The sequence below is a fragment of the Salvelinus fontinalis genome, chromosome 5 (assembly GCF_029448725.1).
Source record: "Salvelinus fontinalis isolate EN_2023a chromosome 5, ASM2944872v1, whole genome shotgun sequence".
NCBI lineage: Eukaryota > Metazoa > Chordata > Actinopteri > Salmoniformes > Salmonidae > Salvelinus > Salvelinus fontinalis.
In genome coordinates, this window is record NC_074669.1 from 129271 (window position 1) to 156708 (window position 27438).

General features: G+C 43.4%; 1 protein-coding gene across 1 annotated transcript; it reads left to right on the top strand.

The window, feature by feature from the left end:
• Nucleotides 1-27025, top strand: LOC129854869 (DNA-binding protein RFX7-like). The gene is made up of 11 exons (XM_055921995.1): nucleotides 1-492; nucleotides 3079-3112; nucleotides 5147-5232; nucleotides 7071-7106; nucleotides 7290-7412; nucleotides 10192-10393; nucleotides 11111-11321; nucleotides 11648-11952; nucleotides 13922-14103; nucleotides 14355-15936; nucleotides 17607-27025. The coding sequence occupies exons 1-11, from the start codon at nucleotides 356-358 to the stop codon at nucleotides 19929-19931; spliced, it is 5223 nt and encodes a 1740-aa protein (XP_055777970.1). The 5' UTR covers nucleotides 1-355; the 3' UTR covers nucleotides 19932-27025.
• The last annotated feature ends 413 nt before the right edge of the window (nucleotides 27026-27438 follow it).

Genomic DNA, 27438 nt, shown 5'->3' on the forward strand with positions numbered 1-27438 from the left:
AGCCTGCAAGCAGCATTGCCTTCCGTAGCCTGCAGCAGGCGTGCTCGCCGTTTGCAGCAGTGCCCAGCCTCTCTCTGCGAAATAATGCTTTTTGTATTCCCGCATGCCGTTTGTTTTCTTTTATAAAATGTCAAGTGCAGGCAAGTCATAGTCTTAACCGTCATGGTCTATCGTCGATACAGTAGGTTGACCTAGCTCATACGATCCTCATCATCAAACGGTGGGTACTCCGCTCTGGCGTCATGCATGCACTGCCACAGCCGGGGAACCAACGCTATATCAAGGTATAAACAGGATGAGGCCTATTTGTTAGACCCCGACCAACCCATCTCCGCTCGACGAGAATATCATCGTGATGGCCGATGATGATGAACAACAACAACCTGGTCAGCTGAAGCCCAACTCGGGATTGGGCTCTCTTCCAACGTTAGTACCAGGACTACAGGGCCCCGAGGCCAATGCGTTGCAGTACAAAATAAAGAATTCAATTTGGTAAGATATATATTTATGCATTCAATGGTCAATACACACACACACTCCACTTGGCTAGTTTATAAATTAGCTACGGTGCTGCACAGCTACAAAATGATGACAGCTCGGGGTCTCGCCTGTCTTCTACCTTAACTCGCCGCCTTCTCGTTTAGGTCTTCGATTCGTTAGCTAATCAATATGTAGCTAGCTAATAGCTAACTACATTGGTGTGTATTTAAGTAGCTAACGTTAGCTAGTAGTAGAATATGAATTGAGTTTAGGTTCGCTAGCTAGCTAATATTGGTTTTCTGTCCTTGTTGCTGGGGCTGGCTGTGAAATAATTGCTGCTAGCTAATTAGCCAAGCTTGCTAGACAATTTACCAGACATATTGAAAAAGCTATTGCTCTTAACTGTCTCTACACAAGCTCTGTAGCCTGCTAGCTACATCACAGATAGCTACATAGTTATAATTATGTATGCATAGCCAAAGGAGGCCCAATGACACCTGAGTCCTATGCACTGACACTCGTCTATTATCAATAATAGTCATACATTTGCAAGTATGATTAGTCAGCTATAGGTAGGTAGGTCCCTGACACAAATTATCCATAATGTCATTAAATACAGTGTTTGTGTATAACATGTACTGTTCCATATTCTTGGTGATGAGACCTGTCAAAAAATATAATTCCTTGACCCAAATGCACTGCATTGTGGAGATCTGAAAGAATTTGATATGATATAAATCTACCATGGCAAGGTGGAATATTCTCCACATTGCACCTGTTAGGGCTGGGCGATATGCCTAAAATATCATATCAAAATATGTTTAACATTTTTGACGGTATGATGTTTTTTTTTTAAATAAAAAGTTCTAAATATGCTTTATGAGTAGTGAGTAATCCTAGTGTGACATCACATACATTATAAGTGATTTCAATGGGTCTTTCTCCATTCTGATTGGTTTATACTGTTCAATTCGACTTCAACCTAAAATAATTTCCTGCATTTCCATAATTTTTTTGCGTTGCTGCACTCATTTTGGGATAATTTCCACACTGCCACGTAGGGCTGCACGATATGGGCATAAAAAATCAAGGCCTTATTTTTAACAAAATGTTGCAATTGCGATTATGGATCTAAACATTTGGGTGAACAGTTAGAAATATAATGTTTATTCTAATTTTATAGTTAGAATATAAATAATAAGGGTCTCCCGAGTGGCACGGTGCTTGAGGCGTCACTACAGACCCGGGTTCGATCCCCGGCTGTGACGCTACCGGGAGACCCATGAGGCAGCGCACAACTGGCCCAGCGTCGTCCGGGTTAGGGGATGGTTTGGCCGGCCGGGATGTCCTTGTCCCATCGTGCTCTAGTGACTCCTTGTGGCGGGCCGGGCACATGCACGCTGACATCAGTCACCAGCTGTACAGTGTTTACTCTGACACATTGGTGCGGCTGGCTTCCGGGTTAAGGGGGCAGTGTGTCAAGAAGCAGTGCGGCTTGGCAGGGTCGCATTTCGGACGACGCATGGCTCTCGACCTTTGCCTCTCCCAAGTCCGAATGGGAGTTTCATCGATGGGACAAGACTAACTACCAATTAAATATCACAAAATTGCAGAGAAAAAGGGGGTAAAATATAGATATAAATTATAGTGGGCACTTTGAATACAGCATTTGACATGACAACGGATGAAAATGCCAGGGAGGAGTTATTGTTACAGGGCAGGAATCAAAGTGTTGGTCAGTGTTCCCTAGGGGACCCTATAATCTTTGGCTACATCATCATGTAGCCAACATATTCATGCTTTGCCTATGACTCTTTGATTCAGAAGATACTGTTGCACAAACAACATTCTGATTTAGGCCTACAACATCACTGGTATCAGGCTGTATTAGCTAGCTACGTTTGCTCTGACTCAGTATATTTTATTAGCTAGCTAGCCAGCTAACTAACGATTAGCGGCTAACACGATTTAGCTAAAACTTGCTAAGAAAAGACAAGCTAGCTGTTTGCAGATGTAAGAAACACAACAACTAATAGTGTAATTATAGAACGCTTGTGGATTTATATTAAGAAGTAAAGTGGAAGCAGCATCGTTGCCATCAACACCGTTGCATGTGCTGCATTGTACCATGCAGACTGAACGCAAGTGTCTCGTGGTCAAGCAACAATAAATGCGCTGCTTGAGTGGCGGGGAACGGGGCTAGGTCTGTGTGGAAAGCGGCATGGATAGAGAGAGAGAACGGAGAGGGATGACTCAAGTAACGGTGTAAACAAAAATATATATATGTTACACATGGCATATGACATTTAACAAACCAAAACATTAAAATACAGTTATAGAAGGTAAAGTAAAAACCCAAACCGGTCCGTGCATCAATACCGGTATATTGTAAAATATGGTATACCGCCCAGCCCTAGCACCTATCAGTTCAACACGGGTGCATAGGTTGTAGGTAGGCCATGGGGGAAAGAGATCAATTTGAGATGCATACAACATTTTTTTCTGTGAGATTGAAGGCTTTTGAGAACATGTTATGCTGCTGTCTTGTTCCCCTGTCAATATCTCCCTTTCTTTCTCGCTTTCTCTCTCTCATTGTAGCAAATCTGTACAATCAAAAGTGGACAACATATTGGTGAGTAGAGTTGTTATTAATATATCGGCTTTGATGCAGCGTGAAAAACAACAGTTTAGCTTTTAGTTAAAGGTGCTCATGTGCCGGTGTGCACCAATTTAGCAATCGCTTTGACTTCCTCGTGAGTTTGTGAAGAATATGGCTCAGATATTACTAGGGCAACGACTGTCTTTCAGTAACACTTTATTTAAAAGCTGCTTTATAACTGGGTATAAGCATGTATGAACCTTCATAGTGTCATAAGGCTTCATAAGTCTTATAAGCTATCCAGGGTTGGGGTCAATTCCATTTAAATTCCAATTCAGAAAGTACACTGAAATTCCAATTATCTTCAATGCTTTTCAATAAGGACAATTTTGTATTGGAATTTTGTTTACTTTCTGGATTCACTGGAATTGAAATGGAATTGACCCCAACCCTGAAGGGATCACTGGCTTTATTACGATGTAGCTACCTTGTCTGTCAACATTGAGAGCATGACAGAGTGTCTGTCTGTCTGTTCTAGCGCTGGACTGATGTCGTCATGCAGTCTAAACCTGGGTTGTGTTCATTATGGCACACTGTAGCGAAAAGAAAAAAAAACGGAATTTAAAAACAATCTGTTCTTATTGGACCTTATAGAGCCCCACAGTGGAAGTGTGTCATAATACCCATAATACCTAGCGGTCAAACAGGGAAATGGTTCTAATCGTTCATTTTTCCCATAGCGGATTTTAGAAACACTTAAAATAAGGGCCGTGTAGTAGGCTAATCCTGGCATGGCGTTTTGATAAACATCTAAATCTATCTAGGACAAGGTAACTTTTATCAATATATTCGGCTCTATTTACTCTCAGATTCGAAAATGCAAATTAGCATCAAGGTAGACATTATGCAAGACTACAAATCCCTGCAAGCTTCTGCACTTCATCTCTAGCTGACATCTTTGCTAACAGGTGTTGTGTCAATTTAAAACTTGCACAAGACAGTTCGCAGAATTATCCGTGTAAAGGAGTTTTGGCAATTTATTAATTACTAAATTTAGCTAAAATTGTTCATCCAGAGGTTCTTACCTTTGCCTCGACTCAGCTGTCTCGTCCAGATCATGGCATTTGTAGTTCTTTAATCATTGCCACATTATCAGCTAATTAGCATTTTTGGGGGGGTAAATACGGGAAAATATATTGATAAAAGTCACCTTTTCCTATAGAAATTTACACGGTTATCAAATCGTCACGCAAACATAGCCTTTATTTTAAGTGTTTCTAAAATTCTCTATGGGAAAAACTATTGGAACCATTTCTTTGTTTGACTGCTAGGTATTCTGGGTAATTTGACTCTATGTCCAGTTCCTCCCTGTTTCAGTCCGTTTTCTTCTTTTTTTTGCCTTATATAACGAACACGACCCTGGTAATAAACCTAACTCATATAAGGAGGACCCAATTAATATGTAAGCTTAGACCTACTTGTGTCAATCATAACAGAATGAAAGCAGACTATAGCTAGCCTATATTGTTAGAAAAGACACTGGCAGACGGTAGCTAACAAGCACACGGCATGCTGGTAGTGGTGGAGTCCAGTAAAAAAAAATATATATATATTCTCCGCTGATTGGCTGACAACTCTCACCTCGTTCATAAGTATGGGTTCCCCTAGCAACAAAGAGGCGAATAGAAAAGGAAGAGGTGAGATGAATTCCATTCTCAGAAGCCTATTGAAAAGGAGCTGGGGTGGAGTCTGTTGTGATGTGGAAATCAAAGACATGCTGTCTGTGTGCACACTGACAACACCTATATACAACATGCATAGTGTTTTTTTTGTTGATTATCATAATATCTAGGCTACAGTTACATTACATTTGAGTCATTAGGAAGCACTCTTATCCAGAGCGACTTGGCTACAATCAGGTACATTCAACTAAGGTAGGTAACTAACTGTGGTAGTGACAGAGAAGCAAATTGGTTCCCATGGTCACAGAGATATACTATGTCTGTCCATCAAAACATGTTTTGTTTCCCCCTCTGTATCTTATACTTCACTCTTTACATTTTACAGCAAGATGTTGAGAAGTTTACAGACATCGAGAAACTCTACCTCTACCTTAAGTTGCCTTCTGGTCCCAACAATGGCATTGATAAAAGGTAACGTCTTCCCCTTTTCTCTAGTTGTATTTGATTTGATTTGTCAATTTAAAATACATCAAATATTACACCAAGCGACAGAAAGTATTCAGAAAGTATTCATAACCCTTTCACTTATTCCACATTTTGTTGTGTTACAGCTTGAATTCAAAATGGATTAACCCATTTTTTCCCTCACTCACCCACCTACAACACAATACCTCATAATGACAGTGAAAACACAATTATTGAAAATGAAATACAGAAATATCTAAATTCACACCCCTGAGTGAATTCTTTGTAGAAGCAAAAACCTTCCTAGTCTTTGCCGATGAAAAGCATACCCATAACATGATGCAGCCACCACCGTGCTTGAAAATATGAAGAGTGGTACTCAGTAATGTGTTGTGTTGGTTATGTAACGCTTTGTATTCAGGACATAAAGTTAATTTCTTTGCCACATTTTTTTGCAGTTTTTCCTTCAGTGCCTTATTGTAAACAGGATGCATGTTTTGGAATATTTTTATTCTGTACAGGCTTCCTTATTTTCACTCTGTCATTTAGGTTAGTATTGTGGAGTAACTACAATGTTGTTGATCCGTCCTCAGTTTGCTCCTATCACAGCCATTAAACTGTAACTGTTTTAAAATCACCATTGGCCTCATGGTGAAATCCCTGAGCGGTTTCCTTCCTCTCTGGCAACTGAGTTAGGAAGGATGCCTGTATCTTTGTAGTGATTGGGTGTATTGATACACCATCTAAAGCACAGGTGTCAAACTCATTCCACGGGGGGCCGAGTGTCTGCGGGTTTTCGCTCCTCCCTTGTACTTGATTGATGAATTAACATCACTAATTAGTTAGGAACTCCCCACACCTGGTTGTCTAGGACTTTATTGAAAGGAAAAACCAAAAACCTGCAGACACTAGGCCCTCCGTGGAATGAGTTTGACACCCCTGATCTAAAGTGTAATTAGTACCTTCACCATCCTCAAAGGGATATTCAATGTCTGCTTTTTACATTTTTATCCATCTACCAATAGATGCCCTTCTTTGCGAGGCATTGGATAACCTCCATAGTCTTTGTGGTTGAATCTGTGTTTTCACTGCTCGACTGAAGGACCTTTCAGATGATTGTATGTGTGGGGTACAAAGATGAGGTAGTCATTCAAAAATCATGAGTCCATGCAACTTTTGTGACTTGCTCAGCAAATTTTTACTCCTGAACTTATTTAGGCTTGGCATAATAAAGGGATTGAATACAAGTTGACTCAAGACATTTCAGCTTTTCATTTTTAATTAATTTGTAAAAATGTCTAAAAAGATAATTCCACTTTCACATTTTGGGGTATTGTGTGTAGGCCAATGACACAAAATCTAAATGTAATCAATTTTAAATTCAGGCTGTAACACAACAAAATGTGGATAAAGTCCAGGGTTGTGAATACTTTCTAAGTATTCTGTATCTCATTGTCGTTTATTATTATTATTGCTGTGCTGATTGTGGTGCTTGCGACGGCTTTCAATTTGTCTTGGATTACATATAATTTGGTGGCCTGATAATATAATTTTACCTCAGCTGTTTTTTGATCACAAGCTGTATTCATATTTCGGTGCATTTGAAAAGAAACTGTCTCCAATTCCTTTTGCATCAAAATTCACCACTTCGGTCTCGGTCTTGTGATCTTATGCTAATGTCCGTTGACATAATTGTTTATTTGTATCATTAATGAAGCGATACTAGTATAATGATTGATTTGCTATTATACCCAGTTTTCTGTGTCCTTAATTATTATTATTATTTTTAAATCTCTTGTCTATCTACCTGTCACCTCAACCCTCCAACACTGCAACATCACTAGGACTGAGAATCAGAGAGCCTCCACTCCTGGACTATGGTACTTACTACATTACACACACACACTATTTATTGCAAGAAATCGAAATAAAATCGGAGACTGTTTATTTAATTTTTTTTACACGCTGCCTTGTCTGGTCAAACACATCACAATAAAAAGAATCAGTTTGAATATTGTTTTGCCACTAACCTGTTTGTGTTGTTGTAACTTTAACCGTTTCAGTGACCAGAGTGGCATGTCGTCCAGCCGAACACAGCAGATGTACGCTTTCAACTGGATCCGGAATCACCTAGAGGAGCACCCTGAGACATCACTGCCAAAGCAAGAGGTGTACGACGAATACAAGTGAGTATGACCTGTACATAGGGTTGAAAAGATTCCTTGAGTCAAAAGACAATAAGCAGGTCACCTTGAATCCTCCAACTAGGATTTCTGGGAATTTTGCAACCCTACTTGTGTTCTCAGTACAGAATTTCCATTAAAGTGCTTTCTAGACTAGGTTTAAACTGTGTCTGGGAAAGCAGCCCTTGAGTGGAGTTTTAGTAGCGGTAGTAGTAGCAGCAGTAGCAGCAGCATTAGTAGTAGTAGCAGTAGTATTAGTAGCAGTGGTTGTGTTAGTAGTAGTAGCAGTACTTGCAGTAGTAGTGGTAGCAGCAGTAGTAGTAGCAGTAGCATTAGTAGCAGCAGTAGTAGTATAAGTAGCATTAGCAGCAGTAGTAGCAGTAGCATTAGCAGCAGCAGTAGTAGTAGCAGTAGCAGCAGTAGTAGTAGCAGAATTAGTAGCAGTAGTAGTATTAGTAATAGTTGTAGTAGTAGTAGCAGTAGTAGTAGAAGTAGTAGCATTAGTAGTAGTAGTAGCTGTAGTATTGGCAGCAGTAGTAGTAGCTGTAGAAGTAGTAGCGGTAGCAGTAGTAGTATTAGTAGAAGCAGTAGTAGTAGCGGTAGCAGCAGTAGTAAAAGTAGCAGCAGCAGTAGTAGTAGCGGTAGCAGCAATAGTTGTATTAGTAGTAGTAGTAGTAGTAGCAGCAGTAGTAGAAGTAGTAGCATTTGCATTAGTACTAGTAGTAGCAGTACTAATAGTAGTAGTAGCATTAGTAGTATTAGTATTAGTAGCAGTAGTATTAGTAGCAGTGGTATTAGTAGCAGTAGCATTAGCAGTAGTAACCGTAGTAGTAGTAGCATTAGCAGTAGTATTAGTAGCAGTAGCATTAGTAGCAGTAGAATTAGTAGTAGCATTAGTGGTAGCGGTAGCAGCAGTAGTTGTAGTAGTATTAGTAGTAGTCGTAGCGGTAGCAGCAGTGGTAGTATTAGTAGCAGCGGTAGTAGTAGAAGCAGTAGTAGTAGTACTAGTAGTAGTAGTAGTAGTAGCATTAGTAGTAGTAGCAGTAGTAACAGTGGTAGTAGAAGCATTAGCAGCAGTAGTAGTATTAGTAGCAGTAGTATTAGTATTGGTAGCAGTAGTAGCATTAGTAGCAGTAGTAGTAGCGGTAGTAGAATTAGCAATAGCATTAGTAGCATTAGTAGTAGCAGTAGTATTAGTAGCAGTCACATTAGTAGTAGTAGCATTAGCAGTAGTAACCATAGTAGTAGTAGCATTAGAAGCATTAGCAGCAGTAGTAGCAGTAGTAGGATAGTAGCAGTAGCATTAGTAGCAGTAGTATTAGTAGCAGTAGCATTAGTACTAGTAGTAGTTATAGCAGTAGTAGTAGCAATAGTTGTATTAGTAGCAGTAGTAGTATTAGTAGTAATAGTAGTCGTAGCGGTAGCAGCAGTGGTAGTATTAGTAGCAGCGGTAGTAGTAGAAGCAGTAGTAGTAGTACTAGTAGTAGTAGTAGTAGTAGCATTAGTAGTAGTAGCAGTAGTAACAGTGGTAGTAGAAGCATTAGCAGCAGTAGTAGTATTAGTAGCAGTAGTAGTAGTATTGGTAGCAGTAGCAGTAGTAGCATTAGTAGCAGTAGCAGTAGTAGTAGCGGTAGTAGAATTAGCAGTAGCATTAGTAGCATTAGTAGTAGCAGTAGTATTAGTAGCAGTCACATTAGTAGTAGTAGCATTAGCAGTAGTAACCATAGTAGTAGTAGCATTAGAAGCATTAGCAGCAGTAGTAGCAGTAGTAGGATTAGTAGCAGTAGCAGTAGTAGCAGTAGTATTAGTAGCAGTAGCATTAGTAGCAGTAGTAGGATTAGTAGCAGTAGCATTAGTAGCAGTAGCATTAGTACTAGTTATAGCAGTAGTAGTAGCAGTAGCATTAGTAGTAGCAGTAGTATTAGTAGCAGTAGCATTAGCAGTAGTAACAGTAGTAGTAGTAGCATTAGCAGCTGCAGTAGTATTAGTAACAGTAGCATTAGTAGTAGCAGTAGTAGTAGTGGTGGTAATAGTAGTAGTAGTAGCAGTAGCAGTATTAGTAGCAGCAGTAGTAGTAGCGGTGGTAGTATTAGTAGCAGCAGTAGTAGTAGCGGGAACAGCAGTAGTAGTATTAGTAGCGGTATTAGCAGTTGTAGCAGCAGTAGTAGTTAGTAGTAGGTAATGTTAGTAGTAGTAGCAGCAGTAGTAGTAGCGGTATTAGCAGTTGTAGCAGCAGTAGTAGTTAGTAGTAGGTAATGTTAGTAGTAGTAGTTAATAGTAGGTAATGTTAGTAGTAGCAGTAGTATTAGTAGCAGTAGTATTAGTAGCAGTAGTAGTAGTAGTTAGAGGTAGCAGCTGTAGTTAGTAGTAGTTCGTAGTAGCAGTTAACTACTGTTAAGGGAAAGGGGGATTTGTTTACATATTATTCACTAAAGAATCATCAAACTTTAGTGTGTTTCTTTCTGTTAAGTGTTCAGATCAATCAAATGTATTTTATAAAGCCCTTTTCACATCAGCAGTGCAGAGGCAGAAATACAGTGGCTAGGAATGACATGTACAGTATTGTGATAATACATGTACCTATTAGTCGAGGACGGCTCATAATAATGTCTGGAACGGAGCCAATGGAATGGCATCAAACACCTGGAAACCATGTGTTTGATACCATTCCACTCCAGCCATTACCACGAGCCCGTCCTCCCTAATTAAGGTGCCGTCAGCCTCCTGTACTACAGATTGTATTGTCATAATGCATATTTATCATGTTGTGAATGTGTTTCAGGAGCTACTGTGACAGTCTTGCCTACCACCCACTGAGTGCTGCAGACTTTGGAAAGATCATGAAGAATGTCTTTCCCAACATGAAGGCTCGCCGCCTGGGCATGAGAGGCAAATCTAAATACTGTTATAGTGGACTGAGGAAGAAAGCTTTTGTTCACATGCCTTCTCTGCCCAACTTGGACTTACAAAAATCAGACGACGGGGTAAGTTTACATGATGGCTCTTTCTTTCAGCCAGGAAATGGCCATAATCATTTCAGAGTAAGTACATGTAGATTTCAGGGTTGGGGTCAGTTCCATTTCATCAGGGTTGGGGTCAGTTCCATTTCATCAGGGTTGGGGTCAGTTCCATTTCATCAGGGTTGGGGTCAGTTCCATTTCATCAGGGTTGGGGTCAGTTCCATTTCATCAGGGTTGGGGTCAATTCCATTTCATCAGGGTTGGGGTCAATTCCATTTCATCAGGGTTGGGGTCAGTTCCATTTCATCGGGGTTGGGGTCAGTTCCATTTCATCAGGTTTGGGGTCAGTTCCAATTCATCAGGGTTGGGGTCAGTTCCATTTCATCAGGGTTGGGGTCAGATCCATTTCATCAGGGTTGGGGTCAATTCCATTTCATCAGGGTTGGGGTCAGATCCATTTCATCAGGGTTGGGGTCATTTCTATTTCATCGGGGTTGGGGTCAGTTCCATTTCATCAGGGTTGGGGTCAGTTCCATTTCAATTCAGTCAATTCAGGAAGTAAACTGATATTACAATTCCAAATATAATTGATAAGCAAGTTTAGGAAAATTAGAGTTGGAATTTCAGTTTAGATCTGAATTTAAATGGAATTGACACAAGTAGATCCACCCTAACTCCAGACAGGATATCAGAACTGAAGGACCTCTTCCCTACTAACCCTCTTCCCTCATCTACCCCCAGTGTGAGTTAATGGAGCCGTCGTCTGGCCAGTCTCCCAGTGCAGAGGATGAGATGCGCTCAGCGGCCTGTGGCCTGGTGTGTGAGTGGGCTCAGAAGGTCCTCAGCAGACAGTTTGATGCCGTGGAGGACCTGGCCCGCTTCCTGCTCAACAGTCACTACATAGGAACCAAGTCCATGGCTGCCCTCACCGTCATGACTGGGACTCCCACAGGTAGGCATAGCTAATGGGGATGGTGGAAAGGATGACCGCAGTCAATGGGGCTCAACTGTCAACAGGGGGCTCACCTGTCAATGGGGTTGTCACCTGTCAGCAGGGGGCTCAGCTGTCTGTTGACAGGGGGCTCAACTGTCAACAGGGGGCTCACCTGTCAACGGGGTTGTCACCTGTCAGCAGGGGGCTCAGCTGTCTGTTGACAGGGGGCTCAACTGTCAACAAAGAGGGCTCAACTGTCTTGAAGATTCAAAAAAACGTTTTAAACTCTCAGGTGTGTTGACTCTGAAAAGTATTGGTTACTTCTCATCTATATGTCTCATCAGGTCTGAAGACGCCCACGCCAACCTCTGCGTTCGTGCCCACGTCCGAAGCCTCGTCCTTCCAGCCGGTGAAGACGCTGGCCTCTCCCTCGGTGGACGCCAAGCAACAGCTCCAGAGGAAGATCCAGAAGAAACAGCAGGAGCAGAAGCTCCAGTCCCCCCTGCCTGGAGAGGCCCAGGGACAGAACCAGGCCAGGAGGGCCGAGGCCAGCACCCCAGGGCCAGCTATCCCCTGTGGAAGTCCTGCTCTCCTCTCACCACAACCTACCATTGGCATAGTGGTGGCAGCTGTCTCCAGTCCCATCACGGTAAGAAGGGGTTATTAACACACACACACACACACACACACACACACACACACACACACATACATACATACACACACACACACAGTTGAAGTCGGAAGTTTACATATACCTTAGCCAAATACATTTAAACTCAGTTTTTCACAATTCCTAACATTTAATCCTAGTAAAAATGCCCTGTCATAAGTCAGTTAGCATCACCACTTTATTTTTAAAGAATGTGAAATGTCAGAATAATAGTAGAGAGAATGATTTATTTCAGCGTTAATTTCTTTCATCACATTCTCAGTGGGTCAGAAGTTTACATACACTCAATTAGTATTTGGTAGCATTTCCTTTAAATTGTTTAACTTGGGTCAAATGTTTCGGGTAGCCTTCCACAAGCTTCCCACATATGGGGTGAATTTTGGCCCATTCCTCTTGACAGAGCTGGTGTAACTGAGTCAGGTGTGTAGGCCTCCTTGCTCGCACACGCTTTTTCAGTTCTGCCCACACATTTTTTTATAGGATTGAGGTCAGGGCTTTGTGATGGCCACTCCAATACCTTGACTTCATTGTCCTTAAGCAATTTTGCCACAACTTTGGAAGTATACTTGGGGTCATTGTCCATTTGGAAGACAAATTTGCAAACCAAGCTTTTAACTTCCTGACTGATGTCTTGAGATGTTGCTTCAATATAGCCACATAATTTTCCTCCCTCATGATGCCATCTATTTTGTGAAGTGCACCAGTCCCTCCTGCAGCAAAGCACCTCCACAACATGATGCTGCCACCGCCATGCTTCACAGTTGGGATGGTGTTCTTTGCCTTGCAGGCCTCCCCCTTTCTCCTCCAAACATAACGATGGTAATTATGGCCAAACAGTTCAATTTTTATTTCATCAGACCAGAGGACATTTCTCCAAAAAGTATGATCTTTGTCCCCATGTGCAGTTGCAAACCGTAGTCTGGATTTTTTATGGCGGTTTTGGAGCAGTGGCTTCTTCCTTGCTGAGTGGCCTTTCAGGTTATGTCGATATAGGACTCGTTTTACTGTGGATATAGATACTTTTGTACCCGTTTCCTCTAGCATCTTCACAAGGTTCTTTGCTGTTGTTCTGGGATTGATTTACACTTTTCGCACCAAAGTACGTTCATCTCTAGGAGACAGAACGCGTCTCCTTCCTGAGCGGTATGACGGCTGCGTGGTCCCATGGTGTTTATACTTGCATACTATTGTTTGTACAGATGAACGTGGTACCTTCAGGCGTTTGGAAATTGCTCCCAAGGATGAACCAGACTTGTGGAGGTCTATGCTTTTTTTTCTGAGGTCTTGGCTGATTTCTTTAGATTTTCCCATGATGTCAAGCAAAGAGGCACTGAGTTTGAAGGTGGGCCTTTAAATACATCCACAGGTACACCTCCAATTGACTCAAATGATGTCAATTACCCTATCAGAAGCTTTTAAAGCCATGACATAATTTTCTGGAATTTTCCAAGCTGTTTAAAGGCACAGTCAACTTAGTGTATGTAAACTTCTGACCCACCGGAATTGTCATACAGTGAATTATAAGTGAAAAAATCTGTCTGTAAACAATTGTTGGAAAAATTACTTGTGTCATGCACAATGTAGATGTCCTAACCGACTTGCCAAAACTATAGTTTGTTTACAAGAAATTTGTGGAGTGGTTGAAAAACGAGTTTTAACGACTCCAACCTAAGTGTATGTAAACTTCCGACTTCAACTGTACGCACACAGATCAGACAAGATTGATAAAGGTTCGTCCAGGTTTGGCCAGTGTAGGCCATCATTGTAAATAAGAATGTGTTCTTAACTGACTTGCCTTGTTAAATTAAGGTTAAATACACTACATAGTCAAAAAATTCCACAGAAATAAACCAGATAAGTGTTTTTCGCGTTTAATGCTAATAGTCATAATTCCTAATCGGACATGTTCCACCGTGTCCGTTGTCCCCCCCCCCCCCCCCTGCAGGTCCAGAGGAGCAGGCAGCTGATGACTTCCCCTAGCCCAGTGGGATCCGCCGAGGGGAAGGTACTGCCAACGGTCAACTTCCAGGTGGTCACCCACACCCAGTCTCTGACCCACAGGCAGTCCCCGAAGACGCCCCAAAACATCTCAGCCAGTCCCGTGGGCGACCGCCTGGCCAGGCACAGGTAACAACCACAATAAGGAAGTATAAACTCCACCGTCAGAACCAAAACCTAAGGTTAGGCATAGAGGTCAAATTAAGTAAGGTTAAGGTTCAGGAACAAGGGTTAAGTTGGGTGTAGTTTCAGCGCGGTTAAGATAAGGTTTAGGGTAATGCGTTATTGTTCTGCTGGTTAAATTGACACTGTCTAATAGACATTAATTAACATGAAATCTGTAGTTTGTGTTAATCTATTTCCATCTCCTGGAACCACAGGTACCCCCAGATCCTCCCCAAGCCCTCAGCCACAGGGGCCATCACCCTGCGTTCGCCTCCCACTCTGCTCATCACCAACAGCCCCATCAAGACCCACCACGTTGTCAAGATGACCGCCATCTCTCTGGCCCCTAGCAACACTCTCAGTACCAGCAGTAACAGTATGGTCCTCAGGCCAGCTTCGGCCGGGGTGGGAACCACCACCACCACCACCACCACCTTTACCACCATTGCCGCCCTAGAGGAGGTCCAGCAACATGGACAGAGCCAGGGAGGCCCCCCAGCCCCAGCCACCCCCCAGTCCCCTGCAGCATGGCCTGGCGCCCCACCCTCCACCCCTATTCCCACAGTGGCCCCTGAGGCCATCATCACTGATAATAACCCGGGCTGTAACTCTGATAAACGGAGCACCATAAAGCAGTCCCCCTGTGGGGCCAAGGGTCCAGAGAGAGCCACCAAGTACCGGGCGGCCAGCGAACCCTCGCTTATGGTCAAATGCTCACCAGGACCTGACAGAGTGACCGACAGGACCAAAAGCGTCTCATTCTCCTCCACCTCTCCTCCAGCTGCTGCCACCAATGCAGCGATCAAGTGGGCGGGGCCTCAGCAGGACAGCAATAAGAGCATCATCGCCACCACCTGTCACCAAGAAAGTCCGTTGTATCTGACCGTTGCTCCCTCGGCCAATCAAAATGCTCCTAGCGTCAGCGGAATATCCTCCTCGTCCAATGGCTCGTCGGCTGTTACCTTATTGTCCCCTAAAGACTCCTCGTACGGGGCCAAGAACCCCAGGAAGCGGGCCGGCCCCGGGCTGGATTCCTCCCACGTCATCCCTGTGAAGCGCGTCTTCATCTCCCAGCAGCCTTTGAGTGTGACCTTTGACCCCAAACCATGGGTCCCAGCTAGACCTGGCACTCCTGCCAGACCTGAGAGCGCCCCCTGTCGAGTGACGGTGAAACAACACCTAGTGCCCACGAAGATCCTGGCGCTGTCCGACTCGCCTGTCACGAACGCAGAGATCTCCTCCCTCTCCCTCTCTTCCTCTCAGGCTGTTGTCAGTGTGAAGCCCCAGGTCTCCTCGTTGCTGGTAGTGAAACGCGAAGACCCGTCCTCTCGAGGACTAACACTAAGCACTGTCAGCAGTCACACCAGCAGCACTGCAGCCCCTGATAGCACCACCACCACAGTGTCTGAGCAGCAGCAACACTCTGAGGCCTCTGTCTCTGCGATGGCGGTAGGAGCACAGCAACACTCTGAGGCCTCTGTCTCTGCGATGGCGGTAGGAGCACAGCATCAATCTGAGGCCTCTGTCTCTGCGATGGCAGTAGGAGCACAGCAACACTCTGAGGCCTCTGTCTCTGCGATGGCGGTAGGAGCACAGCAACACTCTGAGGCCTCTGTCTCTGCGATGGCGGTAGGAGCACAGCAACACTCTGAGGCCTCTGTCTCTGCGATGGCGGTAGGAGCACAGCGTCAATCTGAGGCCTCTGTCTCTGCGATGGGGGACATAAAGAGCACAATGTGGGAGGAGTCAGCTGTGGGGCATGCGGAAGAGCTGCAGAAACAGACCTTCAGTCAGAATGTGAGTCTAAAGTTGTGTTCGAATACCCATACTGTGTACTACATACTTAATGCGTATATACTACATACTATTAGTATACTGTAAACCAACAGTATCCTTTCAGTTGAGCGTTCTAGCGCTTCGCCTGTCTACCGGAAGGTAATGCTGTTGCTATGCAACTTCTTGCTAGCATAACAAATTATTAGCTAGACATTTTACGACTTCATTAAAGATGTCCATTAAGAACGCACAATGACTATAACACTAAGCTACCGCAAAGCCAAGAATGACTTGAACAATCACGTCAATAGGTTGCGTTTGTAAATTAACTCTGGCTATCTACTCCGATTTCAGCGCACTCTCGTCCGAGTGTGCCAAAGTGCAGAATAACTTTACAAACACTCAACACCCGTTGAATATGGTTGGTGTCAGTAAACGTTTGCAAAAAAGCATCATTAAATTGTTTCCAGCAGCACAGTTATAGTCACCAACGCTCTGGATAACATGAAAACAGCCTAACCAGCTCTGCTAGTGTGAGTTAAATGGTCAGAGAGAGGTGTTCTCTCATTTGTGTCTGGAAGAAGCTAGCATGCTAGCCAACGTTATACAGTTAGCTTGGGTGCTTGACTACCGTTGTGAGGTCAGAACGCTCGGATCAACCCTACTCATCGTCCAGAGCGACCAGCGTGCGCTCTGAACGCTCCGTGAGCGAAACGCTTTGAATTTACGAACGGACAATCTGACAAAGCTCTGATTTTACTAACGCAACCTGAATTTACGAACACACCCTTAGTAGCCAACTAACGTTAGGTAGCTAGCTAACATACCGGTACATACTACTGTAATGATATGCTATGCTATTCGTAAGGCTAGCATAGCTAACAAATTGTCAGCCAACATAACGTGTAAGGTAACTTATTTGAAAAGTTGTTACTTTATTACATTGCTCAACAGTTTCTTAACATTTGTCATAAATATTTAAAGCAATGAATTTGTATCCGCTCTCGTCAGTCTGCATATTGTCCGCCATTTTCTTCAAATTTGAAAACATTGTGAAGCCACGCCCATTTTATGAAGAATTGCATTATGGGCCCTAAAAGCACTGCTTGTATACTTATTTTGTATACATTTGGTGAATGTAGTAAGACATCCGGGAACTTTTGGCATACTAACTCTATCCATACTTTGACCAATAAGCATACTACATACTCTATAGTATGTCACAAATAGTACTTATTGCGGTTAGTATGAGTATTCCAACACAGTTTATATGTGTGTCCCTCTATGTCTATGTATAGTGCTAACTGTTTTAAATAGATAAGAGTTTAGAAAAGTTATGTCATTCCACAATATTTTAACAGCAGACACCTTACTGATTAAAATGTAATGTACCATTTTTAATCATCCTCTTGCCTACCTCATTTGAACACACACTGTATATATACTTTTTTTATTTTGCATTATTGACTGTATGTTTGTTCATTCCATGTGTAACTCTGTGTTGTTGTGTGTGATCGCACTGCTTTTGATTTATCTTGGCCAGTTCGCAGTTGTAAATGAGAACTTGTTCTCAACTAGCCTACCTGGTTAAATAAAGGTGAAATAAAAAAATCCTTGTAGGGTAATGTCAATGAAGCATTGTCCCTCCTCTGATGGTCAATAAAGTTCTATTCTGCTATTTTCAATTCTAGATACCAGCAGACCATACCAAGCAGCAGGCCCTGGGCTCCACCATGAACCAACACCAACTCCCAAACATCATGTCCCAGACCTCAGACTCCTCTGATCAGTTATCTGGCCTTCACCAGGAGATGGTGGACTTTGCCTCCTCAGCCTCCCAGCACGGCTCCACCATGGACTACTTCTCATTTAACGATGATGATATGACCCAGGACAGCATAGTAGAGGAATTGGTTCAGATGGAAGAACAGATGAAGCTGAAGGGCCTGCAGCCGCTGTTCAGTAGCTGTGTGGATAATATCTCTCTCCAGGGCCAGCCTGGGGGCCCCCAGGGGTCCATCCTCAACACCCACCACCAGGGGGGTAGCTCCTCTTTCTACCAGTCTGCCCATAGCAGCACAACCCCCATCCAGACTCCCACCCCGACTCCCACACCGACTCCAACCCCGACCCCCACCGAGATGACTCTCGGTGGGCACGGGCTGACCAGAGAGAGCCCCTGTTGCCATCACAGCATGGCCCCTATCACGCCCGTGGAGGTCCCTCTAGGAGGCCGACACACCCCTATAAGCGCTCTGTCTAACTGTTCTAGCGGCATCCCGCCCAGCCCGGTGGAGTGCAGGAACCCATTTGCCTTCACCCCTATCAACTCCAGCATGGCAGGGGGTTACCACGATGCCTCCGTGGTGTCTGTCTCCTCCAGTCCCATCAAGCCCATGCAGAGACCTATGGCCACGCACCCAGATAAGGCTAAACTGGAGTGGATCAACAACCGCTACAATAGTAGTGGTACTGAAGCTACTGGAGGAGTCGGAGCAGGGCCAGGGTCTGGGTTATCCATCTCTAACCACAGCCTTGGTGGACTCCTGCCTAGTTACCAGGATCTAGTGGATGACCATTTCCGTAAGCCCCACGCCTTCGCTGTTCCGGGCCACAGTGGCCAGTCTTTCCAGTCTCAATCCAGACTGCAGGATGGCGAACACTTCTCTCCCATCTCCCCGGTGCAACAGCAGATGACCAGCGTATCGACCACGCCCACCAACACTCCAACCAAACAGGATGAGAGCTTTGCTGTGCCCGCCCCTTTAGACAACAAGGGCGGAGCCTCGTCGTCAGGCGGCGGAACGTTCCGTTGTCGTAGCGTCAGCCCCGCCGTGCGCCAGAGGACCTTCAGCGGTACCGGCACAACCCCCGGCACTGGCACAACCACTCAATTGGTAGTCTCCCCTTTCAGCTCCCCCATGACCTCCTCCGAGATACTCAGCTTCCTGTCCAACAGCCAATCGGTGGGCAGTAACCTCCACAGCATGGCCCAGCGCAGCCAGTCGGTGCCCTTAAACATCATGATGCAGAGCGTTGTGGAGATGGAGCTACTTCCTGTAGAGATGCAGGCCATCCAGAGTAATGCCACTAAGATCACCAACGTCCTCCTGAGTAAGATGGACTCTGACGTGGACGACACAGTCAGGGGCCTGGGCATCAACAACTTCCCCTCCAACTACACTGCCCGCATGAACCTCACCCAGATGCTGGAGACCCAGTCTCAGAGCCAGGCCACCAATGGGAGCTTCACAACCGGAAGGGGAGGAGGTAACACCCACCAATCCCACCTTCAGCTGCAGACCGTCAGCTCCAGCCCTGCCTCCTTCGACCTCCAGCAGCATGGGGGCTACCTCACCAGCGCTGGAGGAGGCGGGGAGGGGATGAACTTCTCCTCTGGAGACAACCAAGCACAATCAGGTCCTGGTGAGAACGTGGACCTGGAGCTCCAGCAGATCCAGGGCCTCCAAGAGCTTCAGGGAGACTCTGGACAACTCCAGACCCAGCTCCAATCCCAGGCTAGACTGCTCCAGAGTCCCCATCCCCAGCTCCAGGGCGGGCTCCAGCTTCTCCAGCCCCAGTCCCAGGTACTCCTCCAGCCCACCCCCACCCAGCAGCAGCAGGAGGACGACGCCCAGCAACAGCTAGACTTCAACAACACTGTTAAAGACCTGTTAGGTGATGACGGCCTCAACGTTGACGCTGAAGGCCTCAACCCCAGCTCTCAACTGGTCGGTCAGGTGGCGTCAGAGCTTAACGCCGCCGTGGTGTCCGACTTCACCAATGACATCAGGTTGACCTCCGACCTCTCCAACAGCATCACTGACCTGAACACACTGGACGCCAACCTCCTGTTCAATCCGTCCAATCAGCAGCAAGAACAGTACGAAGACGCCACACTGGAAGAGCTGAAGAACGATCCTCTGTTTCAGCAGATATGTAGTGATACTGTGAACTCCTCGTTCGACTGGCTAGAGAGCAAAGACCAGCCTACTACCGTAGAGATGTTGGGCTAATGTTGTTATTGACTGCATCCCAAATGGATGCTTATTCCCTACATAGTGCACTACTTTTCATCAGGGTCCATAGGGTCAACCCATAGGGCCTGGTCAAACGAAGTGCACTATATAGGGAATAGGATGCCAAGTCAAATGCGAACCGGTATTTTTAAATAAGTATTTATGGTTTCTGTTTTTGTTTTGTTGTCTTTTGTTTTGAACTGTGAGTAATTTGTATACAGTGCATTTGGGATAATATTCAGACCCCTTCACTTTTTACACATTTTGTTACGTTACATTCTTATTCTAAAATGGATTAAATCGTTTTTTTCCCTCATCAATTTACACACAATACCCCATAATGACAAAGAAAAAACTGGTTTTTAAAAATGTTTGCAAAATTATTATTTTTTAAATACCGAAATATTACATTTACATAAGTATTCAGACTCTTTACTCAGTACTTTGTTGAAGCACCTTTGGCAGCGATTACAGCCTCTAGTCTTCTTGGTTATGACACTACAAGTTTGGCACACCTGTATTTGGGGAGTTTCTCCCATTCTTCTCAGCAGATCCTCTCAAGCTCTGTCAGGCTGGATGGGGAGTGTTGCTGCACAGCTATTTTCAGGTCTCTCCAGAGATGTTCTCTCGAGTTTAATTCCAAGCTCTGGCTGGGCCACTCAAGGACATTCACAGACTTGTCCCGAAGCTACTCCTACGTTGTCTTGGCTGTGTGCTTAGGGTCGTTGTCCTATAGGAAGGTGGACCTTCGCCCCAGTCTGAGGTCCTGATCGCTCTGGAGCAGGTTTTCATCAAGGATCGCTCTGTACTTTGCTCTGTTCATCTTTCCCTCAATCCTGACTAGTATCCCAGTCCCTGCCGCTGAAATACGTCCCACAGCATGATGCTGCCAGTACCATGCTTCATGCTTCACCACAGAGATGGTGCCAGGTTTCCTCCAGACGTGACGCTTGGCGTTCAGGCCAAAGAGTTCAATCTTGGTTTCTTCAGACCATAGAATCTTATTTTTCATGGTCTGCGTCCTTTAGGTGCCTTTTGGCAAACTCCAAGCGGGCTGTTATTTGCCTTTTACTGAGGAGTGGCTTCCGTCTGGCCACTCTACCATAAAGGCCTGATTGGTGGAGTGCTGCAGAGAAGGTTGTCCTTCTGGAAGGTTCTCCCATCTCCACAGAGAAACTCTGGAGCTCTGTCGGAGTGACCATCAGGTTCTTGGTCATCTCCCTGACCAAGGCCCTTCTCCCCCAATTTCTCAGTTTGGCCAGGTGGCCAGCTCTAGAAAGAGTATTGGTGGTTCCAAACTTCTTCTATTTAAGAATGATGGGAGGCCACTGTGTTCTTGGGGACCTTCGATGCGCAGAAATGTTTTGGTACGCTTCCCCAGATCCTGTGCCTCGACACAATCCTGTATCGGAGCTCTACGGACAATTCTTTATACCTAATGGCTTGGTTTTTGCTCTGACACGCACTGTGAACTGTGGGACCTTATATAGAGAGGTGTGTGTCTTTCCAAATCATGTCCAATCAATTGAATTTACCACAGGTGGACTCCAATCAAGTTGTAGAAACATCTCAAGGATGATCAATGGAAACAGGATGCACCTGAACAAAATTTTGAGTCTCATAGCAAAGGGTCTTAAATACTTATGTAAATAAGGTATTGCTGTTTTATTTATTTTATAAATTTGTACAAAAAAACAACGACCTGTTTCTGCTTTGTCATTATGAGGTATTGTGATGTCATTATGAGGTATTGTGTGTAGATTGATGAGGACATTTTTTTATTGAATCCATTTTAGAGTAAGGCTGTAATGTAATGTGGAAAAGGTCAAGGGATCTGAATACTTTCCGAATGCTCTGTATATCTGTTTTTTATTACTGTTTGTTGGGGAAAAAACTTCTGGACTCTTGGCCATTTGTCCAGTGAAAAGTGCCAGCCTAACCAATCCCACTGATACGTTGCTTTATAGCACTGTTAGCCTAACCTCTCCCACTGTTAGCCTAACCTCTTACTGACACACTGCTTTATAGCACTGTTAGCCTAACCAATCCCACTGATACGTTGCTTTATAGCACTGTTAGCCTAACCTCTTACTGACACACTGCTTTATAGCACTGTTAGCCTAACCAATCCCACTGTTAGCCTAACCTCTCCCACTGTTAGCCTAACCTCTTACTGACACACTGCTTTATAGCACTGTTAGCCTAACCAATCCCACTGATACGTTGCTTTATAGCACTGTTAGCCTAACCTCTTACTGACACACTGCTTTATAGCACTGTTAGCCTAACCAATCCCACTGTTAGCCTAACCTCTCCCACTGTTAGCCTAACCTCTCCTACTGACACACTGCTTTATAGCACTGTTAGCCTAACCTCTTACTGACACACTGCTTTATAGCACTGTTAGCCTAACCTCTCCCACTGTTAGCCTAACCTCTCCCACTGTTAGCCTAACCTCTCCCACTGTTAGCCTAACCTCTCCCACTGTTAGCCTAACCTCTCCCACTGTTAGCCTAACCTCTCCCACTGTTAGCCTAACCTCTTACTGACACACTGCTTTATAGCACTGTTAGCCTAACCTCTCCCACTGATACGTTGCTTTAAAGCACTGTTAGCCTAACCTCTTACTGACACACTGCTTTATAGCACTGTTAGCCTAACCTCGCCCACTGTTAGCCTAACCTCTCCCACTGTTAGCCTAACCTCTTACTGACACACTGCTTTATGGCACTGTTAGCCTAACCTCGCCCACTGTTAGCCTAACCTCTCCCACTGTTAGCCTAACCTCTCTATAGCAGCACTGTTTTTGTTGTTACTGGAATCACAGTACCGCTTAATTTCACCTTCCAATGAAATCAAAAAGGAGTGCATTTCAAGTATTAGAAGGTATTTTAAAGCATTCCGTGAGACAATGGGCTGCATCTGAAAATGATAGCTTATTCCCTACATAGTACACTACTTTTGGCCAGGGCCTGCCTTTTGGCCAGGGCCCGCGTAGGCATTTCAGTGGCAGAGTTGTTGAAAGGGATACATTTCTCAAGGTGTGATGAATACCACAAAGTTAAACCATATCTTACATTTTATTGTCTACTCATTCAACAATGCAATATGTTCTGAAATCACCTAATACATCACCTAATACACTCTGACACACACACAATCACACTTATCACACACTATCACACACAATCACACAAACACACAATCAAAAATGAACTTCACCCAAAAATGTTTTCTGTAGGATGTTGTTATCCTTTTTTAGAAAAGTGCGTTTCAAAAGTGAATCCAAACCGAAAAATACAATATTGGACTTAGTAGGCAACTTAATGACATGCGCATTACATTGCCTGCCATATCCAAATACTAAATGGGTAGCGACCATCTGGGAGCTACCAGGTGCTGAATTTAAGACATTATCTTCATCATACATTATCATTATACCAAATCAATTGTACTGGTTCATATCTGAACAGCGTTATCCCACAGTGAAATCTTAAATCTCAAAGCCTATGCTACTTGTACCGTTCAATATGTGGAAATGGGAGGAAGATTAGATGATTTGCTAGTGCTGGTAGTCTATCTGGGGAAGAAAAAACATGTCACTCCTAGGAAGGGAAGCAACAACAAACTTGGCTGCCTTATTTCCAAAGTCCAAGGCCTTACACCATCTTTACAGACAGACTGTATATCATAGTATAGTAGTACATAGAATCTGCACATTCTAGAAGCGATTCTAGAACCAAACAGATTCTAGATCTAGAACCATCCAGAGCTTCACCATTCATATCAAGGCAGCTGTTTAAACTCTGATAATGTTTTCAATACTATTTCTTATGGTTCCTTTTTTATTTGCAGGGTCACTTAATGCATCCATACTGTATAAAACAAACCACACTGAGTGTGCCCTTACTTAGTATCAGTCGTAGATGGAGAATAATGTCGGAACAGGCAGACACACGTTTTAGTGGCCATGGTGTGTTTCTCACAGGCTTGAGAAATATTGTCCACGTCCCAAATAGCACCGTATTCCCTTTATAGTGCACTACTTTTGATCAGGGCCCTGGTCCAAAAGTAGTGCACTACATAGGGAATAGGGTGCCATTTGGCTATGGGCCATGGTCTAAAGTAGTGCACTACATAGGGAATAGGGTGCCATTTGGCTATGGGCCATGGTCTAAAGTAGTGCACTACATAGGGAATAGGGTGCCATTTGGCTATGGGCCATGGTCTAAAGTAGTGCACTACATAGGGAATAGGGTGCCATTTGGGACGTATAGTTATATAAATGGTATGGCGATGGCTAAATATGTCATTGAAGGCAACAGAGGCTGCGAAGATAGTTGCATAGATTTGGCTTCTGGAGTTTGATGATGTCAACTTAAGATCTAGATACAAAACGAATCGTGATTGTCTTTCCCGGAGATCCAGCCTTATTTCCATACCAAAGAACAGCAGTTGTTTAAAAATAACCTAATTTTATGTTAGAAGTTGTAATATCGTAGGAGGTTGTTATACATGGGATTTGTAATCATCCATGCACTCCTAGAGACTTATGTTATCAGTGAAAAGAAACAGATATAACTCGGTGTACGTCCTTAATGGCACTCTATATAGTGCACTTGATTTTGACCAGGACACATAGGACCTTGGTCTAAAGTAGTGCACTATTTAGAGAATAGGGTGCCATTTTAGGGTGCCATTTGGAACATACTGTATGTAAGAAGTAAGAAGATTTGTTTCATTTTGGGGGGGAGAAAAGAAAAGAGGAGAAGCATCGAAAATCCATGTACAGCATGTTGCTAAGGAAACACTGGGCCAGACAGCATGTAAACGTATATGAAAGGGTGGAGGTCCTTGTTGTTGCTAAGGAAACACTGGGCCAGACAGCATGTAAACGTATATGAAATGGTGGAGGTCCTTGTTGTTGCTAAGGAAACACTGGGCCAGACAGCATGTAAACGTATATGAAATGGTGGAGGTCCTTGTTGTTGCTAAGGAAACACTGGGCCAGACAGCATGTAAACGTATATGAAATGGTGGAGGTCCTTGTTGTTGCTAAGGAAACACTGGGCTAGACAGCATGTAAACGTATATGAAATGGTGGAGGTCCTTGTTGTTGCTTAGGCAACACTGGGCCAGACAGCATGTAAACGTATATGAAATGGTAGAGGTCCTTGTTGTTGCTTAGGCAACACTGGGCCAGACAGTATGTAAATGTATATGAAATGGTAGAGGTCCTTGTTGTTGCTTAGGCAACACTGGGCCAGACAGCATGTTGTTGAAACCATCACTGCTAGCCAGCCAGCTATGTGATTATAATAGGATGATTTGCTTGAATTTTGGCTATTGTTATTGTGGTAAAAGTCATAGTCAAAATTAAAGCTCCATTAATTTGTAAATAGGATAGGATACATAGAAATGTAATGTATCAAGAAAGAAAAAAAGACTACTATATTATGGCCATCATTCTAGCTAAGTAAAGTCTATGTGCCATTAAAGGAGAAGAAAAAAAGCTAAATGTATATTAGTCAAGATAATAGAGACTTGTGTGTGTTGTGTGTGTTGCATTTCCGGCTCCTCGATGTATTTGTAAAAGTAATGCTGTCTGTTTGGTCTCTGGTTTGCTGATGTGTTTAGACTTTCCTTTTAAAGGTAATTGTTATAATAATAATAATAATAGGTCTCTGATGTGTGCTCTGAGCGAGAACAATAGCATGGTTTATTGATAAGAAAAAGAAAAAAAATCAAGAGTTATATGATATATATATTAGCTGGTTGCATACATTTCTGTAACATCATCGATTCTATAGACATTGTGTTCATGTTTTCAACAAACAAACTTTGTAGGTTCACTTTTTATTGCACTAAATTTGTATGATATGAAACATGGCTTTGTCACAAACCTTATAATGGACAAATGTCACGAGGGAATGACGAAATGAAGGCCCGCAACAACAACAAAAAACACAACAACAAAAAAATATTTTTTATGATCGAAAAAGAATTGTCATGTAGAAAATGACTACTATAATTGTCATGTAGCAAAAAAATGTGCATTAATAATGATCTCAGTGAGATTTACTCATTCTCATCCACGAGAATATAATCTAAGCGTTAAGGAAAAATTAAATGTTTAAAATGATTTAAAGAAAAAACGTTTAAAAACCTACATGTTTCATTATGTTAAAAAATGACTTTAAAACGTAGGCGTGCATGTGTTCATCATTTCTTTCCTACTACTTTGTATTGTTATGTGCCTCCAAAATGGCACCCTATTCCCTATATAGTGCACTACTTTTTACCTGGTCAGAACTGTAGTAGTGCACTATATTAGGGAATAGGGTGTCTTTTCGGACACATACTTATTAAGGTAACCACTGTCTGCTGTGGTAAGGGCTGGCTCTGTGTACCTGACTGGCAATGCTACTGTAGTACCTGACTGACAGTGCTACTGTAGTTAACTTAATTACAGTGGGTTGGGCGGGTTCTGTGTACCTGACCGGTAGTGTTACTGTAGTTAACTTAATTACAGTAAGTTACATTATTTTACATTGTGGGCTGTTTACTTAATATAAGTTAATATTGTTCTGTGTGTATGGAGCTATGTTTCGTTAATGATTGACGTATGTTTTTATTTTTACATACTTTTTTTTAAATGTAGCATTTGTAAAGAAATACGTTGTTTAAAAAAAAAAAACAAGATTTTTGGCATTACTACTATAAGGCACTGATATTTGAATTCAATCTTTGAATGAAGGAAAATTCTCCTCCATCTTTAGATGTACAGGAGTTCCAACTATAGAATTAGAATGAGTTCTAATGATTCTATGGTTCCATCAAGCAGTGACTCTGTACGTTGTGAGTTCTGACTGACCCTGAGCCAGTACCAACTCAGTTTGACTATCCTGTTCATTCCTACCAGTAGAAGAAGCTCCCTCCCTCTGTTGTTGTCTGGTGTACTGTGTCATATGTACAGTAGCTTGTTAATATGGCAAAATAAAACATTCATGTTTCTTTTTTTTCAATGGAAAGTACTCACTGGTGAGATTTTTAAAGTGGTTTTAAAAGCCAATAAACTTTTTTTTAAAGAATCTTGATCTTTATCATGTTTGCTTCCTTTTGAAATGGTAAAGTTGATGTACACAGATCCACAGTATTCTATTTCAAACACAAACATATAATACTGATTGAAAGACTGTCCTACAGAGACAACACTATTGATGAAAGCATACTGAGCATTTCCTCTGTGTCCCCTTTGATGATGACCAGAAACTGGCACAACTACAAAGCCTTGGAACATTTCTCCCTCCTACTTGGCCTCCCGGGTGGCGCAGTGGTCTAGGGCCCAGGCTCTGTCGCAGCCGGCCGCAACCGGGAGGTCCGTGGGGTGACGCACAATTGGCATAGTGTCGTCCGGGTTAGGGAGGGTTTGGCCGGTAGGGATATCCTTGTCTCAGTATGTAAAATGTAATCAAATGTATGCACTCTACTGTAAGTCGCTCTG

What these genes read in the sequence shown, in the direction of transcription:
- LOC129854869 (XM_055921995.1), top strand. Translation starts at nt 356, where the DNA reads ATGGCCGATGATGATGAACAACAACAACCTGGTCAGCTGAAGCCCAAC. An exon ending in AACAATGGCATTGATAAAAG is followed by an intron (nt 5,233 to 7,070) that starts GTAACGTCTTCC and finishes CAACATCACTAG; the next exon opens with GACTGAGAATCAGAGAGCCT. An exon ending in CTGTCTCCAGTCCCATCACG is followed by an intron (nt 11,953 to 13,921) that starts GTAAGAAGGGGT and finishes CCCCCCCTGCAG; the next exon opens with GTCCAGAGGAGCAGGCAGCT.